This window comes from Panthera leo, chromosome A3 (assembly GCF_018350215.1).
Source record: "Panthera leo isolate Ple1 chromosome A3, P.leo_Ple1_pat1.1, whole genome shotgun sequence".
Lineage (NCBI taxonomy): Eukaryota > Metazoa > Chordata > Mammalia > Carnivora > Felidae > Panthera > Panthera leo.
This window is the reverse complement of record NC_056681.1, coordinates 61,533,953-61,553,143: the sequence shown is the minus strand read 5'-3', so window position 1 is coordinate 61,553,143 and position 19,191 is coordinate 61,533,953. Positions and strand designations below refer to the sequence as shown.

The 19,191-nt window shown below is 38.5% G+C and overlaps 1 protein-coding gene across 3 annotated transcripts in view; it reads left to right on the top strand.

Moving 5' to 3' along the window:
- The window catches only part of VWA3B (von Willebrand factor A domain containing 3B), a 205,268-nt gene that overhangs the window by 100,851 nt on the left and 85,226 nt on the right, over positions 1–19,191 (top strand). For all 3 annotated transcript variants that reach the window (XM_042932057.1, XM_042932058.1, XM_042932059.1), the window contains exons 11-13: positions 4,257–4,395; positions 5,533–5,664; positions 16,030–16,128. In XM_042932057.1, coding sequence (XP_042787991.1) covers positions 4,257–4,395; positions 5,533–5,664; positions 16,030–16,128 — 370 coding nt within the window. The remainder of the gene's footprint in view (positions 1–4,256; positions 4,396–5,532; positions 5,665–16,029; positions 16,129–19,191) is intronic.

The following is a 19,191-nucleotide window of genomic DNA, read 5'->3' as shown; positions in this document are numbered from 1 at the left end:
ATGAAGGCAGTCTCTCAGAAAGCAACACAAGCATCCTGTGGTTGAGGTTAACATACATGTGTACCTACAAATAGATAGCTTATAGACATATATAAAATGAAGGGGAAATCTCACAAAAAATTTCAGAACTGAGAGACATGTAGTTCCAAACTGAAAGAAAGTTGCAAGGAATGTCTAGAAAATGAGTAAAAAGACCTATCCAGCATACATCATCACAAAATTTTAAATATTAGAGATAAAGAAAAAAAATCCTAAAATCTTCCATTTATCCCCTCCCCAACCTCTGGTTGGATTTTTTTTTGGTTTGTTTCTTTTTATCTGTTGGTTCCTTTCACCCATTTTTCCCACCCTGCCTCTTGGAGTCACCAGTCTTTTTGTTCTCTGAATCTATAAACTTGTTTTTTGTTTTTCTTTTAGATTCCACATATAACAGAGATGATATGGTACTTGTCTTTCTCTGTCTGACTTACCTCACTTAGTGGAATGCCTTCAAGGTCCATCCATGTCATTGAAAATGGCAAGATTTAAATCTTTTTATCGCTGAATGATATTCCACTATATATATATATATATATATATATATATATATATATATACCACAATTTCTTTATCCATTCATCTGTCAATGGACACTTAGGTTGTTTCCGTATCTTGGCTATTGTAAATAATACTGTAGTGAACATGGGGCTGCATATATCTTTTCAAGTTAGTGTTTTCTTTTTTGGATAAATACCTGGAAGCAGAATTGCTGCAATGTATGGTAGTCCTATTTTTAATTTTTGAGGAATCTCCATGTTTTCCACAGTGGCTGCACCAATTTACAGTCCCACCAACAGTGTACAAGGGCTCCCTTTTCTCCACATCCTCTCCAACACTTGTTATCTTTTGTCATTTTAATAATAGTCATTTCTAATCTCTACCTTTTAATTGGAGTATTAAGATCATTTCCTTAATGTGATTATTTATTTGGTTGGATTTAACTCTAGATCTTGCTATTTGTTTTTTGTCTTACCTGTTCTTCGTTCTCTTTTTACTCTTTTTCTACCATCTTTTGTTGGAGAGTTTATGATCCCATTTTATTTCTACCTTTGGCTTATAAACTCTACCTCTTTATTTTGTTTTGTTGTATGTGTGACAGCATTAGCATTTACAGTATACATCTTTTTTTTTTTTTTTTTTTTTTTTTTTTTTTTTTAAATTTTTTTAACGTTTATTTATTTTTGAGACAGAGAGAGACACAGCATGAATGGGGGAGGGGCAGAGAGAGAGGGAGACACAGAATCGGAAGCAGGCTCCAGGCTCTGAGCCATCAGCCCAGAGCCCGACGCGGGGCTCGAACTCACGGACCGTGAGATCGTGACCCGGGCTGAAGTCGGACGCTTAACCGACTGAGCCACCCAGGCGCCCCTACAGTATACATCTTTAAATTACCACAGTCTACCTTCAAATACTATTTCATTTCATCTATATCATAAAAATCTTATAACTTCAATTCCTCTCTTCTGTCTTTTCTATTGTTGTCCTATACTTTTTTTTTTTTTTTTTTTTAAGTAGGTTTCATGCCTAGTGCAGAGCTCAGTGCAGGGCCTGAACTCAGAATCCAGAGATCAAGACCTGAGCTGAGATCAAGAGTTAGATGCTCAACTGACTGAACCACTCGGGCACCCCTATTATTGTCCTACACCATATTTCCACATATGCTGTAAACCATAATGTATTGTAAATAATCAATTTTTGTATAAATAGATTTAAAATGAGAATTAGTGTATTTTGTATTTATCCACATATTTGATATTTCCGTACCTCTTTATTCTTTATATTTATCCCAGTGCAGGTCTGTTGATAATGAATTATTTCAGCTGTTTTAGTCTGAAAAACTCTTTAATTTCCTTTTGCTTTTGGAATATTTTTTGTTTTGCTTTATATAGAATTGTAGGTTTACACTTTATATTTCAGTACTTTAAAAATCTTTCTCCATTATCTTTTGGTGTGTTTGATTTATGGTGAAAAGTCTTCTGTTATTTTTATGTCACCTCTGGATGCTTTTAAGACTTTTTTCTTTATCATTGGATTTCAAATTATATTATGATGTGTATTGGTGGTTTTCTTTTTTTCCATTTTTCTTCTTTTTGGGTTCTTTGAGCTTCTTGTATATATTCATATATTGTTTTATCAAAATTGGAAACATTTGGCCGTATTTTTCCAAATATTTTTCCTGTTTCCCTCTTTCTCCTTTTTCTTAGTTTCTACATATATGTTAGACTCCTTGACATTGTTCCATGAGTTGTTTATTCTCTACTTTTTGTTTTTTCTCTGTTTTCATTTTATTATTTTTATTTATTTTTAAAAATGTTTTTATTTTTGAGAGAGAGAGAGAGAGAGAGAGAGAGACAGTTTGTGAGCTGGGGAGTGGCAGAGAGAGAGAGAGAGAGAGAGAGAGAGAGAGAGAGACATAGAATCCAAAGCAGGCTCCAGGCTCTGAGTTGTCAGCACCGAGCCTGATGCAGGGCTTGAAATCTGCAAGCCATGAGATCATGACCTGAGCCAAAGTTGGATGCTTTATAGACTGAGCCACTCAGGCTCCCCAGTTGTTTTCATTTTAAATTGCAATGTCTTTCTTAATGTTCCCTGATCTTTTCTTCTGCTAGTGTCTGATGTCTATTAATACCATGTAGTATATTTTTCATTTTGGTTATTGTGCATCTCTATAAATTCCCTTTTATATTTTCTATTTCTGTCCTCATTTTGCTTATACTTTACCTTGTTGAAAATATGGATTATGTTTATAATAGGCTATGTAACATCCTTTTCTGCTAATTCTATCATTTGTATTATTTTAGGGTCTGTTTCTGTTTATCTGTTTTTCTTCTGGTTGTAGATCATATTTTCCTGCTTCTTTGTATGCCTGATAATTTTTTACTGAAATGCAGACATTTTGAATTTTACATTGTTGGGTGCTGGATTTTGCTGTATTTTAAAATACATGTTCCATGATGCAGTTGTGTTCCTTGAAATCACGTGGATCCCTCTGGGGCTTGCTTGTAAGTTATGTTAACATAGGTCCAGGGCAGCCTTTAGTCTGGGGCTAATTTGGTCCTACTACTAAGGCAATACCCTTATGAGGACTCTACTTGATGTCCCATGTATTATGGAGCCTTTCCCACTCAGGTTGTTTGGAAGATGAACTAGCCCTGGGTAAGCTCTGAGGTGCTGATCTAGTTACTCCTTTATGGTGATTTATTCCTTGGTTTTAGTAGTTTCTTCACATGCATGCCCTGATTATTACTTAGCCAAAATCTTTTTTTTAATATTTCTTTTATTGAGAGAGAGAAAGGGAAAGAGAGAGAGGAAGGGAGGGGCAGAGAGAGAGGGAGACCCAGAATCCAAAGCAGGCTCCAGGCTCCGAGCTGTCAGCACAGAGTCTGTGCTGATCTCACAAACCATGAGATCATGACCTGAGCCAAAGCTGGATGCTTAACTGACTGAGCCACCCAGGCGCCCCTACTTAGCCAAAATCTTTAGGGCACTCTCTGCAGATGGCCAGAATGCATTCTTTCTCCTGTTTTCTCTCTCTGTCCATCCCTCCCCACCCCCTCTGCTTCTATGCAGCAACATCTTCATCAATATTTTGCCCTACAAATTGTAGTTACCTAGGCCTTGGTGAACTCTGAACTCAGTTTCAAGGATTTTTTCCCTCTGCCTTTCCCCTTACCCCAGGTCTCGCCTTGAACTTAATTTACATCCTGTTATGGGAGTCTGAGATCCCATCACAGAAGTAGTCCTTCTCCAACTGCCTGATGCTTAGTTATTATAGGGATCTGGGGTTGCTTGATATTGTCTATAAGCTTCACTGAAGCTTCAGGAATGTGCTGGCATTACTAGCTTGACTGCAGTCAGCAGGGTTAAAAGAACAAATGGTCTGAAGTCACTGAGGGATTGAAACTATCAGATGACAGGAAGTAATTTACTTCTGGCTTTGGGACCCAGTATTGGATTTATTTTTCTGTCCTATTGATTTTCCTAGTTCGGTTTTACATGGATTGATGATGGATAGTGGAGGTGGGGGTGAACAAGGGAGCCAGCTCAAATATAGGATTTTTCACAGGAAACCTTCCAAGTGAGTAATCCACTCACAGAAGATTGTGCATAAACAATATAGTACAGCTTGGCCTCTGTAGATGTATTATTAAGTTCTTAGGAAGACCTGTCATTGCCACAGGCTGTAAAAATTCACTTTCAACCAATTTCCTGCCTAGGATTAAGTGGCTGCAGGATGGAAGTCAAATCCTCTTTGGAAAAGTACGTAATGATTTTGTCTACATCCTCATTGATACATCTCACTCAATGAAGAGCAAACTGGACTTGGTGAAGGACAAGATCATCCAGTTTATACAGGTTAGATGGAGCTGTCAGGTTCATGGATTTGGGGGGCCTTTGTGTCATGAATGCATCTTTAGCAGCCTTCATCTGCATTGGTTCTGCAAGGTGCACAGGTAAGGTCTGCACTCAGGCATCCACAGGGAAGCCACTTCAGATAAAAGCTCTCTTTTGCCAGTTAGAGATTCATCAGTTCTCCTTTGCAAGCAGACCCTTCCCGTGGCAGGGTCTTCTGTAACAGGTGGGATACTAAGGGAGTTTCAGTGTCTATCGCTCCAGGTTTTCTCTATCCTGAAATCTGTGGTGTGCCCACATCTCCATCGTTTTCCAGATGCTCTTCAGCTTGGCATTTTTATTTTAATTTCCAGTGTTTATTAGGGGTGTTGCATGCATTGGCCCCAGAACTGATGTATGGGAGGAGTGTAGGCTGATGGTTAGGAGCTTCCAATTCTTATTCTACCTGTGCTGTGACCCAAGGCAGACTGCTCTGAGTTGTGTGACCCAAGGCAGACTGCTTCCACTTCCTAACTCCTAGAATGGATATAGCGGTACTGTCACAAATGAGTAGTATTGATGTATTACCACAGAAAATAATTGTGGGGAGTGTTCACAAATACAAAATACAGGTTTTATTTCAATAAACCTCTACTGGAGAAATGTGGGTTGGTGGAAGGCAAATAAAAAGGTATGCAACCAAATGCTAGCCTTAACAAAAAGATGATGGCCAAAATGATGATGGCATTTGGGATTTCTTTTCTTTAAGCAGATTGCATTTAGTTTGTGTATGCAGTATACCATTAATGTCAGTATTAAAGACAACATTTAAGGTCATATTATATATAAAAACACACACACACATATATATGTGTATATATATATATGTGTGTATATATATATATATATATATATATATATATATATATATATATACACATATATTCAGACATATATACATTTGTAAAAGCATAATATCCAAACTGTGTATAAATTTTGTTTAAATATTTTCTGAAAAGATTTTCTCTTTTGAATGTAATTTTTAGCTTCCAGATCTGAAAAGAGATTTCATAGTGATTAAAATGTATCAAACTGTGACCTAGCCTAACCTTTTCTTACATCTGAGTGGTGTTTTGGTTAAATAATAATTTTCTCTTACAGGAACAGCTGAAATATAAAAGGAAATTCAATTTTGTACAGTTTGATGCTCAAGCAGTTGCTTGGCAGGAAAAACTTGTTGAAATCAATGAAGATAGTTTGAAAGGGGCTCAGTCCTGGATTAGAAACATCAAGGTAGGAAAGATGGAGACTGGGTGTGGGAGAAGAAGCCTGACTTGATCACCTGCTGAGTTAATTCGTGCCATGGAAATTCTTGAGAAAAGCGTTCTGAGCCCTGAGACAGCAGGGTTTTCACACAGACACTCATTTTGTGTACAATGGTCACATGAATCCAAGCTCATGAGTCACTGTCTTAACATTTAGATAAGCTTCTGTTCACAGCACACCATTTTCAGATATGCCCTTGGCTCTGATCTCACCGCTTTATGAAGACAAATGTCAAAATTTAATTTTTTTTGTACTCAAACATTCATATTTGATCCTCCTGAAACCTCATTATTGTTTCAAATGATATATTGCAGCTATTTTTAACAGTTGACTTCGTTCAAAAGTAATGAACTGGTGGGTGGAAGCACACAGTACAGTGTGACTGGTTAAGACTGAAAGCAAGGAGGGAGAGAGTGGCGGAGGATACAGTGAGAAAGGGAAATCATTTCTTCAGGACTGCCTTTCATTGAAGAACTGCTCTTGGCACTTAGACAACTGGGAAGGAATTGCCTTTCCTTGAATTTTCTCTTATCATGAACTTACCTTCCCTTTTTAAAAAGGTCTTTTTCCAGAACCACAAGCATTCCAGATAGTTGAGATACACTAAAATTGAAACTAAGGGCTCTTCTCAAAAAGTCAAATGTAGATCATAAACATCTTTAAATAGTTCAGTGCCTGAGTGTCCCAGATTTGACAGGAAGCCACAAATGGACATTAGCAGAGCTCCTTGAATATCAGGACATACCAGATATGCTGTCATTGGGATATACCAGAGTTCCGTTAGGATTGATTCTTTAAAAATGGGAGAAGGAAGCAATATGTTCTGTAAGAAATTATGATGCCTTAAGATCTTGATCTAACTGGCTATCTTATGCTGGGAAAGAATATTCAATTCACACCCAACTTGATAAATTTCCAGGATTAGCCAGTGAAGTTACTTGGGATACATGTTCCTTCCTTTTATGGACTATAGGTGATTGTTAACTCAGAGCCCATTTATTTACAGTTGGTCATAACAGATATCATATATGCAGTCTCATTAGATTAAAACACTAACAGGTGCTGCTTTTTATAGAAATCACTAATGAATAGAACCAACTACCTGAATGGCTAAAAATATAACTAAAATAATTATTTGTAAAGTATAATTCTGTTATCTTCAAAAATCTTCATTGAGGCTCCCTTGCTTGCTGAATGTGCAAAATTTATTTTCAGGAAAACCACATTTCTCTATATTCTTTTGACTGGTCGGCTCAGGAATCAACCCAATAAATTCAGGATACCACTAGAGCTTCTGAAACTGCCTTGTGCTGGTGTTGGAGCAGTAGTTCCCCAAACAGGCCTAACCAGTCCTGAGGTCAGAGGAGCATAAGCTGGGGCTGAGTCTGCCCAGTAGTTGGGGGTGGGGGTCTGGCCCAAGGCTGGGGGAAGCAAGGAGGGAGCAGGTGCAGAAGAGGCACCAACTTCTGACCATCTTTCCCATGATTCCCAGTCTGGCTTTCTCCTAGCTTTTCTACCATCTTTGCAACAATCCCTGAACAGTGGGATTGTCAACAAGACTATTGAGATAGGGCCTAGAGAGAAGAGTTGTACTGTTTACCATCTGAGCTATATTTCTGCTGCCCAAATGTTGAAGCAGTTTTTTGGTGTTTTTTTTTTTAACTTTTTAATTTGAAATCATTTTGGGTTTATGAAAGAGTTGCACAGATAGTACAGAGGGTGCCTGTAATACCCTTTAGTTAGTTTCCCCTAATGTTAACATCTGACATAAACATAGTTTAATTGTCAAAACTAAGAAAATCACAGGGGTGCCTGGCTGGCTGAGTTGGTAGAGTATGTGACTCTTGACCTTGGGGTCCTGAGTTTGAGCCCCCGTTAGGCTTAGAGGCATTTTTTAAATGTTTATTTATTTATTTTTGAGAGAGAGAGAGAGAGCACAAGCAAGGGAGGGGCAGAGAAACAGGTAGACACGGAATCCAAAGCAGGCTGCAGGCTCTAAGTTGTGAACTATGCTGACAACTTAGAGCCTGACACAGGGCTCAAACCCATGAACCACGAGATCATGACCTGAGCCAAAGTCAGACCCTCAACCAACTGAGCCACCCAGGTGTCCTGACTTAGAGCCTACTTAGAGTAAATAAATAAATAAATAAATAAAATCTATTTAAAGCAAAACAAAACCAAAAACTGAGAAAATGACAATGCCATTATTAACTATATTACAGACTTCATTCAGGGTTCATTAGTCTTTCTACTAGTATTCCTGTTCTGTTCCAAGATCCAATCCAGGGTCCCATATTGCATGTATTTCTTAAAAGTTTTATTTATTTATTTATTTATTTATTTATTTATTTATTATTGAAATATAGTTGACATACAGTTTTATATTAGTTTCAGGTGTAAAATATAGTGATTTGACAATTCTCTACATTACTCAGTGCTCCACACAGTAAGAATAGTCACCATCTGTCACCATACAATACCATTACAGTATTATTGACTATATTCCCTCTGCTGTGTTTTTCATCCCCATGACTTAATTATTTGATACCTGGTAGTTTGTACTTCTTAATCCTGTTCACCTGTTTCACCTGTGCCCCCACATTACGGTTATAGTTGCAGTGTCTTCTCAGTCTCTTCCAGTCTGTAACACATCCTCAGTGATGCCTTGCTTTCATGACCTTTTGATCATGTGTTTTGCAGAATGTCCTTCAATCTGGTTTCATCTGATGTTTTCTGATGGTTAGATTGGGGTTAGAATACTGCAGAGGTGATGTGTCCTTCTCAGTGCATCATGCTGAGCAGTACATTGTGGTGATACACCTTACTACTAGTGGTGTTAACTTTGATCTCTTGGGTAAGGTGGCATCTGATAGGTTTCTCCCCTGTAAAACTACTTTTTTTTCTTTTTATAGATAATACATGTTTTGGAGGAGATAACTTTGAGTCTATGCACATATCCTTTGTGTCTTGAACTTTTACCCACTAATTTTAGCACTCAGTGATGGATCTTCTCTGTAGCACTTATTAATGTGCTGTTCTAATGGTGACTTTCTATTCCCTCTATTCCTTTTACATTTATGTGTTGGAATTCTGTAATGAAGAACTTCCCCTTTCCCCCTCTTATTTATTCATTCAATCATATATTTATTTCATTATGGACTCATGGATATTTATTTACTGTTTCAGTAATAATTCAATACTATTGTTATTTATTTTGTTACCAAGCTTGTTCCCACTCTGGCCATTGGGAACTCTTTCAGGTTGCCCCCTGTGTTCTTCACATATGCATCTATCTTTTTTTTTTTCCTTGAATACTTGTTTATTTTCTGGCACTATAGATATTTCATGATCATCTTATATTTTCCCACCTCAGTCCTGGAGTTTACCACTTCTCCAAGGAACCCTTGTTTCTTTTATTAGAAAGTGGTATTTGAAAACCAAAATCTGGGCACTTAGGTATGCTTATTGCTGCTACTGGACTCACTGCTTCTAGGCTCTCTCAGTGGACAGAGATGGGAAATATATGTATAATAGCCCATCAATCCATAAACATCTATATTCCTGTACCTATTTATCTATATTTTCATTAAAAAAGGAAAATAAGGGACGCCTGTGTGGCTTAGTTGGTTAAGCACCTGACTCTTGATATCGGCCAAGGTCATGATCTAATGGTCATGGGATTGAGCCCTGTGTTGGGCTCCGTGCTGAATGTGGAGCCTACTTGGAATTCTCTCTCTCCCTTTTTCTCTGTCCTTCCCCCGCTCACGCACATTCTTGTACACGTACTCTTTCTCTCAAAAGTAAATAAATAAATGTAAAAAGATAAATAAAACCATGAGTTCATACTAATAACTCTTTACTCCAATCCAGAGCCACAGAAATTATTTGTAAAGAACGTATTTGCTTATTTTTAACTTCTTTGACCATGAAAAACCTGGTTTTCGTTATCTGTAATGTGTTTAGTTATTTGTTCAACCCTGGTATACATATAGTTTCAGAATTTCTAACCCATACTCTGAGAAAAACACTTATCAGCTGGGGTACAGTGTTTACACATAGTTCTTTCTCTCTTTAGCCTTACACTATCCAGTCAAAAAACTGTTTCCTAAAGTTCTTAAAGTCAGGTACTTTTTTACTCAACTACCTCAGTGTGATTATATCATTCATTATTAATATGTTGACTTCCTCCCTCATCCTAATTGAATTATATTTTAATTTGCATACAGCAAAAGCACTCTTTTTGGTGTATAGATCTATGGATTTTGACAAATGTAGAGAGTCATGTATTTACACCTCTCTGACTGAAGGACTGGTGAAAGGTAGGCCCACCAAAGATCTAGTGGGACCCCCCAAACTCCACAACCCAGACCCTGACACGTAGTCTAGTTCATTGGAAGCAGTGGCAAGAGTAAAGCCATGACTGTCTCAGTCCCTGCCTTACAACTCAGATCCTGTCAAGTGGTCCGTTCTTCCAGCAGCAGCAAGAGCAGCAAAACTCCAGCTGCCCAGTTGCACAACCCAAGTCTGGCAGGCAGTCTGATCCACCAGAAACAATGGCAGCAGTAAAATCCTCAGCCACCCCAGCTTCTATGTCACAACATTGTGGCATGTATGAGCAGTCTGATCTTTGGCAGCAGTGACAGCGGCAATATCCAGACTGTCTTAGACTGCACTCCACACATGGGGTACTGGCAGGGGGTCCCATACAACTGCTGCAGTGGCAGCAGCAAAGTCCTGGGCATTTCTAAAACCAGGTCACCTGTAGATGGTGTGACCAGCCAGCAACAGCAGAGTCCCTGACTGTCCCAGCTTCACAATTGGGGCACCAATGAGAAGTCTAATCTTCCAACAACAGCAAAGGTGAATAAACCCTTGTGTCTTCCTGCTCTCAACTCAGTGGCATAAGTAGAGCCAGGTTCAGCAGCTTCTGCTCTTATACCCCAGAAGGTCACCTAGCACCAATAGGCAGCCCCAAAACATGGCTTTTCTGGGCTTCCCACAGACAGCACCAAATAGGAACTGAGTGGGAGACCCAGCAGTGCAAGAGGAACAAAGCAGACCAGAGTAGGATTGCATAGAGTAGAAAATTAAATTGTCATTGGAACTAAAGCCCAAAAAGGTAGGCTAAAATAAATATACTAAACCTGAACAGGGTGACTGCCTGCTAAATAACATTTAAATGGGAATAGTCTCCTAACATAGTGACCAAATTGTCCAGGACATAAAAATCACTCGTCATACCATGATCCAAGAAATCCACATTTTAATGAGAAGAGCAAACCACTGATGCCAGTACCAACAGAGCCTCGGAGATCTCTGGGACAGTAAAAAAGATGTAATATTCATGCCATCATAATTCTAGAAGGGATAGGTGAGTGTGGGACTGAAAATGTATTTAAAAAAAGCAATAGCTAAAAACTCCCCAAATTTGGTGAAAAACATAAAAACTACAATTCAAGAACCTAAGCAAACCCCAGACAGGGTAAAACCAAAGAAATCCATACCACAATACATTATATTTAATCTTCTGAAAAGTAAAGACAAAGAAAAATCCTAAAAACAGCCTAAGAGAAATAATGCATAAGCTATAAAGGAATACGAATTCGAACGGCAGCAGTTTCTCATCTGAAAGTATGAGACCAGAGGGAGGTGGCACAACATTTTTCAAGTGCTGAAAGAAAAGAACTGTAAGCCATGAATCGTCTATCTGGTGAAAATATCCTCCAGGGTTGAAGGAGAAGGAAAATGAAGAGAATTTATTGCTGGGAGACCTACCTTTAAAGAATGGCTACTGGAAACTCTCCAAATAGGAAGAAAGCTTGGACCTTCAGAAATGAAGGAAGAACAGTGGAATGGGTGAATGTAGAAGTAAACATAGGAGAGAATCTGTAACCTCATGAGTTGCTTTAATCATGTTTTATGGTGCAAGCAAAAGTTTAACACCATCTATATATCTAATGAATATAGAGGAAATACTTCAGACAATTATATTTTTTAAATGGCTACAGTAAAAGGACCTAAATGGAAGAATAATTTTTACACTTAATTTGAAGTGGTAAATTATCAGTATCATTAGACTGCGATTAGTTACACATATGCTTAAGAAAATACCTACAGCAACCATGAAGAAAACTACATAAGACAATACACTCAAAAATATTACAAATAATCAGAATAGAACATTAAAAAATGTTCAAATAATCCACAGCAAGGCAAGGAAAAATAAGATAAATGAGAAACAGGAAATACACATAAAAACAAAAATGGGAAGCTTAATTAAATATCAGCAATTACATGTAACTGGTCTAAATATACCAATTACATGACAGAGATTGGAGAGTAGACAAAAACATGATCCAAATATTACAAATAATCGGAATAGAACATTAAAAAATGTTCAAATAATCCACAGCAAGGCAAGGAAAAATAAGATAAATGAGAAACAGGAAATACACATAAAAACAAAAATGGGAAGCTTAATTAAATATCAGCAATTACATGTAAATGGTCTAAATATACCAATTACATGACAGAGATTGGAGAGTAGACAAAAACATGATCCAACTCTATGTGGTCTGTAAGAAACTCACTTCAAAAATAACAAAATAGGTTGAAAGTAAAAGGATGGAAAAGATATATAAACACTAATTTTTTTTAATCTGGAGTAACTATGTTAATATCACATAAAGTAGACTTTAAAGCAAAGAGAATTGCAAGAGGCTTAACATGATAATAAAAAGATCAATCCAATGAGAAAATAACAATTCTGCCTACACTTGTGATGAGCATAACATATAAACTTGTCCAATCATTATGTTGTACACCTGAAGCTAATGTAACAGTGTGCGTCACCTATAATTTACAAAAAAGAAGACAAGAATCCTAAATATGTATGCACCAAACAACAAAGCTTCAAAATACATGGAACAAAATCTGATGGAGTCAAAAGGAATAATGGACAAATCAGCAATTATAGTTGGGGCCTTCAGTACCCCAGTCTTAGCAGTTGATAGCACTACTGAACAGTCAGCAAGGATTTGGAAGAACTGAACAATACCTTCAACTAGCCATATCTAATTAACATTTATAGAATGCTCCACCCAACAACAGAATACATATTCTTTTCAAACAAACATTGGACATTCACATAAAGAGACATATCTTGAGTCATAAAACAACCCTTAGCAAATTTAAAAGAATTGATATCACAGAGTATGAAGTCACACAGATGTCTCCTGACCATAGTGGTATCAAACTAGAAATCAATAACAGAAAGACAATATGAAAATCTCAGGACACTTGGGAATTAAAGAACAGGCTTTAAATAATTCACAGATCAGAAAGAATGCCCCAAAGAAAATTTAAAATCTCATAGAACTTAATGAAAATTAAGCAAAATGTGAAAATTTGGGGGGATGAAGCTAACACAGTGCTGGGAAGGAAGTTAATGCACTAAAAGCCTACATTACAAAAGAGGAAATGATTTCAAATCACTGATCTTCATATATCAAGAACCTCTGGTCAGTCTTTTCAAGGAAGTTTATATAGCAAACTGCCTGAGAAATTAGAGATAGTGTCCCCTTTCAGAGCAGAAGGTGATGTGTTGATTATCCAGTATAAAGATAATATCTAACTCCAGAGCAAAGGACAAACATGCTTACAGTCCATTATAGAATATACAGTTTCCTAAGTTCAGGGTCCCTCTCCTTTAACACAATCTACTGTGTGTGCAAGTGTCACTTAGCCTTCTTCACATCACTCTATGGGAATTGGAACTCAGGAAACTGGTGCCAAAAACTGACATTCTGGCTACTGCTATTGCTGTGAGTAGTAAAGTCCTTCGTCAGTGACCCAAGAGTCTTGAATCTTCTGCCAGCATCCATGTTAGTCTGCAAGTAAGGGAAAATCGCAGACGTTTCACAGTTCTTGATGTATATTCACTCAAAAAACCTATAAGCAAACATTTGTAACAGCTTTATTTATAAACACCCAAAATGGAAATGACGCAGATATCCTTCAATAGGAAAACAATGGATAAACAATTTTACATCCATACATTGATATACTAGTCATCAGTAAAAAGGAACAAACTCTTGATTTATGAAATAACTTGGGTAAATCTTAAATACATTTTGGGAAGTGAAAGAGGCTCGACCCAGGAGGCTACATACTATGGGGAGGATGTAGAGGTTGGAGTCTAGCTTCCCCACTTGAACTCGGAGGGGTGCAGCATCTCATTACTGCTGGGTGGGTGTGAGCGCTGTTGGGCGGGGAGGGCTTGTTACACTTGGTAAGGATGAGAGTCTTGGCTCACTACTTGGCTTTCTCTGCCACAACCCTGGTAGAAGTATCGGGGCACTTTATTCATTTATCTGACTTGACCTTCTTGGGTCCATGGGTTCATGTCTGTCATTGTTTTAGGAAAACTCTCAGCCATTCCTTTTTTCAAATATTTCTCCTATCCTGTTTCCTTTCTTGTGTTTCCAATTATGCACATGTCAGAATGTTTGATACCATCCCACAGCCCTTTGATGCTCATTTCTGTTTTGATTTTACTCTTTATATTCATCTGCATTACTGTGTTTTTGATTTTTAGTGTTTCCATTCAACTGTTTCTTAAGGTTTCCATCCCTCTGCTGAAATTACCCATCTGGTCTTTAGTGTTGTTCACCTTTGCCATTAGAAGTTTTAGTGTATTAATCACAGTTATTTTAAATTTTCTTTCAAATCGTTTCAACATCTGTGTCATATCTGAGTTTGTTCCTGAGGAGTGTTTTTGTCTCTTGGTAATATGTTGTTTATTTCTTTTTAGTATGCTTTTTTTGTTTTGTTAAAAGCTGGACTTCACATGTGGTATATAGAGACTGAGATAAATATTATTTATGTCTGGAAATGAGCATACCTTTCTTGTTGAGGGCAGAGGGGTAAAATTAATCTGGAGTTGGGCTACATTTGAGGTTTGTTACCGTTACCATGTGCACCAGGCCCCTCACATTTTTGTAGTACTTGGGATTAGGGTGGGGGATGATATGCTAGAGACTTGTTTGTCAGTGTCTGCTCCACCCTGTGATTTTGATTTTCCCTTCATACTGGGCCTCACACTGTAACTCTCTTACCAGTTCCTTGCCAGTCAGTGTTGGTAGGGGAACGGAGGGTGGGTGTTCTCTGAATGAGCCTTACTCTTAGGCAGGCTGGTGTCCCAGAGTCTAGGGAGTGTGTTTTTCTCAGTAGTTCTGAGCCCAGAACCTAGCCCTGTTCCTTTTCCAGGAGTGGAGGGTTTGGAGAACTTCCCCCAGCTCTCCTGGATTTTTACCAGTACCCTAAGGGTAACTCTGTTTGTTGCCCTTCCTCCCCGCCCCCCACCACACACACAGATACATACACACACACATTAGGGCTTTTGTCCCGAGGGTGGGGTGAGATGGAGGAGAAGGGTCCCTGTGTCACTGTTCTCCCCCAGTTCTGCACCATGTGGGAGACATTCTTGAGCACCCTGTGGGCTTTGTGGTGAAAAAGCCTCCAAGAGAGTGCAGATTCCCCTATATTTGTGGCCTGTGGACCTTTACCTTCTCACCAGTATATACCTGGCTAACCTCTACCAGTTCACCAGTCACCCCAGCCAACCTCTTCTTACTAGTGTCTGCCGCATCTCACCCCAGAAGCCAGTGCTTGCATCTCGCCAGTCTCTGCACATGCCTGTCTGTCCTCACATTTAGGGCAAGTTGATTGCCCTGTGACCTAAGCACTCTAATGAGCCTAACAAAAGGCATTTACTTGCTGTTTGTCTGGCTCCTTTTTGTTACAAGGCTGGCAGTGGCATTCTTTCCAATGCTCTACATCCTTGAGCAGAAACTGCAGGGGTTTTAAAAACTTAACAGTTTCTTTGCTGTACCCCAGATTGCTGATGTTAACACACTCATGTTTGAATAAATCCTGGTTTGCCCTGCCAGGCTTATATTCAGACTGTATGTTTAAGCTGTGTTGACAGCCGAATGAACAGTAACTGAGTTAGTTACACAAAGATAAAGTTGCATTAAGAACTCTGTCGTCAGGACAGGAAATCCATAGTTCTGGCTTCTAGCTGTCCTGGAATTGTCTGGATAGAGGCTTTTATAGAACACCCAGGGATTTGGCTCCTTGGAATTCCTGGGCTTAAATTATTATCTCGATATAATTTTATCTTTTATTTTGCAAGTACTTTTCTATCTTTTTTTGGAAGCAGAAAATAACTTGTTTGTGAGATCTGTTTTGAGACTCAAGTATGTGCTTGGTATCTTTCTCTCTCTCTCTCTCTCTCTCTCTCTCTCTCTCTCTCTCTCTCTGTTATAGATTGGAAGTTCCACAAACACCCTAAATGCTCTGCAAATTGCTTTCGCTGATGAAGAAACACAAGTAATCTACCTTTTGACAGATGGGAGACCTGATCAGGTACTTACCAAAGTTGGGGACACAGACAGATTCACCGGTACCCTTTGAATGCTGAGAATGAGTTTGAGGGACTTTTATAACTGCCATTGAAAAGCTGTTGAGAGATGGTTCCTTGGCTTAGGGACCAGAACTGAGGTGAGAAAATACACTGAGGAATTCTTTTGTCTGCTGAAATGCAGAGGAGAATTTATGTGACAGCAAATGTTGTCTGGTTAATGCACCACACACCCACAGGCCTGGAGACCAAACCCATGAAAGGAGATATCCACCTTCCACTGAGGACTGGTTTATGTTTTATTACAAACTAAGAGTAAGGAGATTCTTTTTTATTTATTTTTTCCTTCGGGGACTCCAAATCTAAACATGTCACTGCACAATGTCCTTGGTTTTACCCCTAATTTTAACTTAGTAATCACTTAAACAAAAGCATGCCTTTCTAGTGAAATGTTCTTTGTTTTGCTTAGCCTGACTGGAAAATATTTGAAAAGTTTTAGTGGAGTCTGTTCATCTTCTTTTGAGCTTTGTGAATGAAAGACTAATGCTCTGGGCATTAAATAAACATACGGATTTGCAGGCCAGTACAATGTAAATTAACCGCTGAAGTGAATTAGTATCAACTTGCATCCTTCATTGTGAGGTGTTTGCATGTGAAGAGTGCTAGGCAAATACTGTAAAATATCCTACGTCAAATGGTCCAGGGCTTAAATAGTAAAGCAACTGGATTTTATCACAGCATTAGATTTATGGCAGAGAAGTTATATGTAAAGTGAAATTTTATTTTGAATGATTTTCCAATCAACTTCACTATGCTTTCTGTTTAAAAGCAATTTATTGTGCTTTGCTTATGCTCCATGTGTGGTGCCAAGGTTTGAGGCTACAATGATGAATAACATCTTACCCCTGCCTTAGGGGCACTTACACTTTGGAGGATGTGCTGGACATGTATGGTTAACTGTGATATGACACAGGGTGTGGGGTTGTTTGTGCTGTGAGATGTCTGGGAGCTGAGTGATGAATTCTGCTGTACAAGATGGAGAGAAGGCTGGGAAAGAGTCCACTGAGGAGGGGGCATTTGAGCTCTGTCTGGAAAGAGGAGAAGTAATTTCCTTTTAAATTATTTTTTTATGTTTATTGACTTTTGAGAGAGGGAGAAAGAGAGAGAGAGAGAGAGAGAGCTGGGTAGGGACAGGGAGAGAGGGAGACACAGAATCTGAAGCAGGCTCCAGGCTCTGAGCCGTCAGCACAGAGCCTGATGTGGGACTTAAACTCACAAACTGCGAGATCATGACCTGAGCAGAAGTCAGATGCTTAACCAACTGAGCCACCCAGACACCCCAGGAGAAGGAATTTTCTAAATAGAGATTATTGGTGTCTTGGGCAGAAGGAACAGAAGTGTGGAAGTATGTGGGCTACCCAGAGAAACAATCTGAGAGCAAGGGCAATGACAGAAGAGTGTCAGGGCTGAGGCTGGAAAGTTTGGTTGAGGAAGATTATGAAGGTCCTTGACGGCCACCTGGAAAGAGTGAGTGGGTTTTACCACAGTAGGGGCTGTAGTGGGGCAGGTGGTCCCATTCACCTGTACTTCAGAAATGTGCCTCAACAGTGCGAGGGAAAGACTAAATCTAGATGGGAGCTGGTGAGGGCCCACCTCAGGTAGGAAACAGAAGTGGGGAGGAGAGGACTCTCCTCAGAGATGAGATAATAGAAGTAGCATCAAAGGATGTGGGGACCAGTTTGGGAGCAGAGGAGGATGGAGTGAGGAGAAGATAGGACCAAGAGAGAAAGGCATCATGATTACTGATATCTGGTTTATAATGATTATGTTAGTAACTGATTTAAATTTAAATTTAAAGAAGAAGCAAGCTTGGGAGTTGCTGATGGAAAAAGCTGAGTTTGAGCACCTGTAGTCCATGGATGTCCAGAAGCCTCTAAAAATATGGGGCTGGTGTTTGAGGAATATGGGGGCTAGAGATTATGATTTGAAGGTTATCTGGACAAGGGGTCTTTTCTTTTTTAATAAACTCTTGCTGATTTTACTCTTTGCACTATAGGCAATTTAGAAAATATAGATAAGCATATAAGCATAAAAAAGAAAATTTAACTCAGTCATAATTCAATTGTGTTTTGCTTTGTTTCATCTAATATATGCATTTTTTGGCAAGTCATGAGAAATTCTTCCAAAACGTCATTCACAATGACTCCATCATATTCCATTATATAAATAAATTTAATATAACTTCTACCTTGGAAATTAATTTTGTTTATTTCATTTTGAATAGTAATGAGTGTAGTGTAATAGTATACCATTCACATGGTATTACAAAGGTATACAAAGATATACCTAGTTACAAAGGTATAAAGGGCATGCAGAGAAAATTCTCCTTCCTACCTCCTGTTCACTAGCTAAGAGGCAATGTATGTTACCAATTTCTTGTATCTTCTTTCAGGGATTGTTATGCAAGCAGAAGTGTATTTATATATACTCCCTTTCATAAATATATAAATGATAGTGTATTCTGCACCTTCATATAAAACAATATACCTTGGAAATTGCTTACTATCATTTCATAAAGAGCTTCCTCATTTTTTATAGGTGCCTAGTATTCCATCACATGGCTAAGTTATTTAGCCATGTGTCCTGGAGATGGACATTGAAGTTGTTTTCAGTCTATTTTATTATTATATTATTCAGTGCTTCTGTTATACACGATGCTGCAAAAGTAACTATTCACATGTGTTTTGCAGATGTATAGCTATAGCATAAATTCTGAACAGTAGACTCAGTACAAAGGTATATGTTTTGATAGATACTTCCAAATATCCCCCAGAGAGGATGGACCAAGTAACACTCCTGCTAGCAGCATATTGGGAAGGATTCTTGTCCTATGGTCCACCATCTTGGGAAGGAATCTTGACCTACAGTCTATCATTACTTCTGAGAGTCTGGAATCTTCCGAGAGTATATGCAGAATGTCCTTGTACATTTCTCTGGGGAGAAGATCTCTCGGTTTCATCAGAGGGTCTGTGGACCACTTAAAGATGAAGGACTAAGGATATGGATGA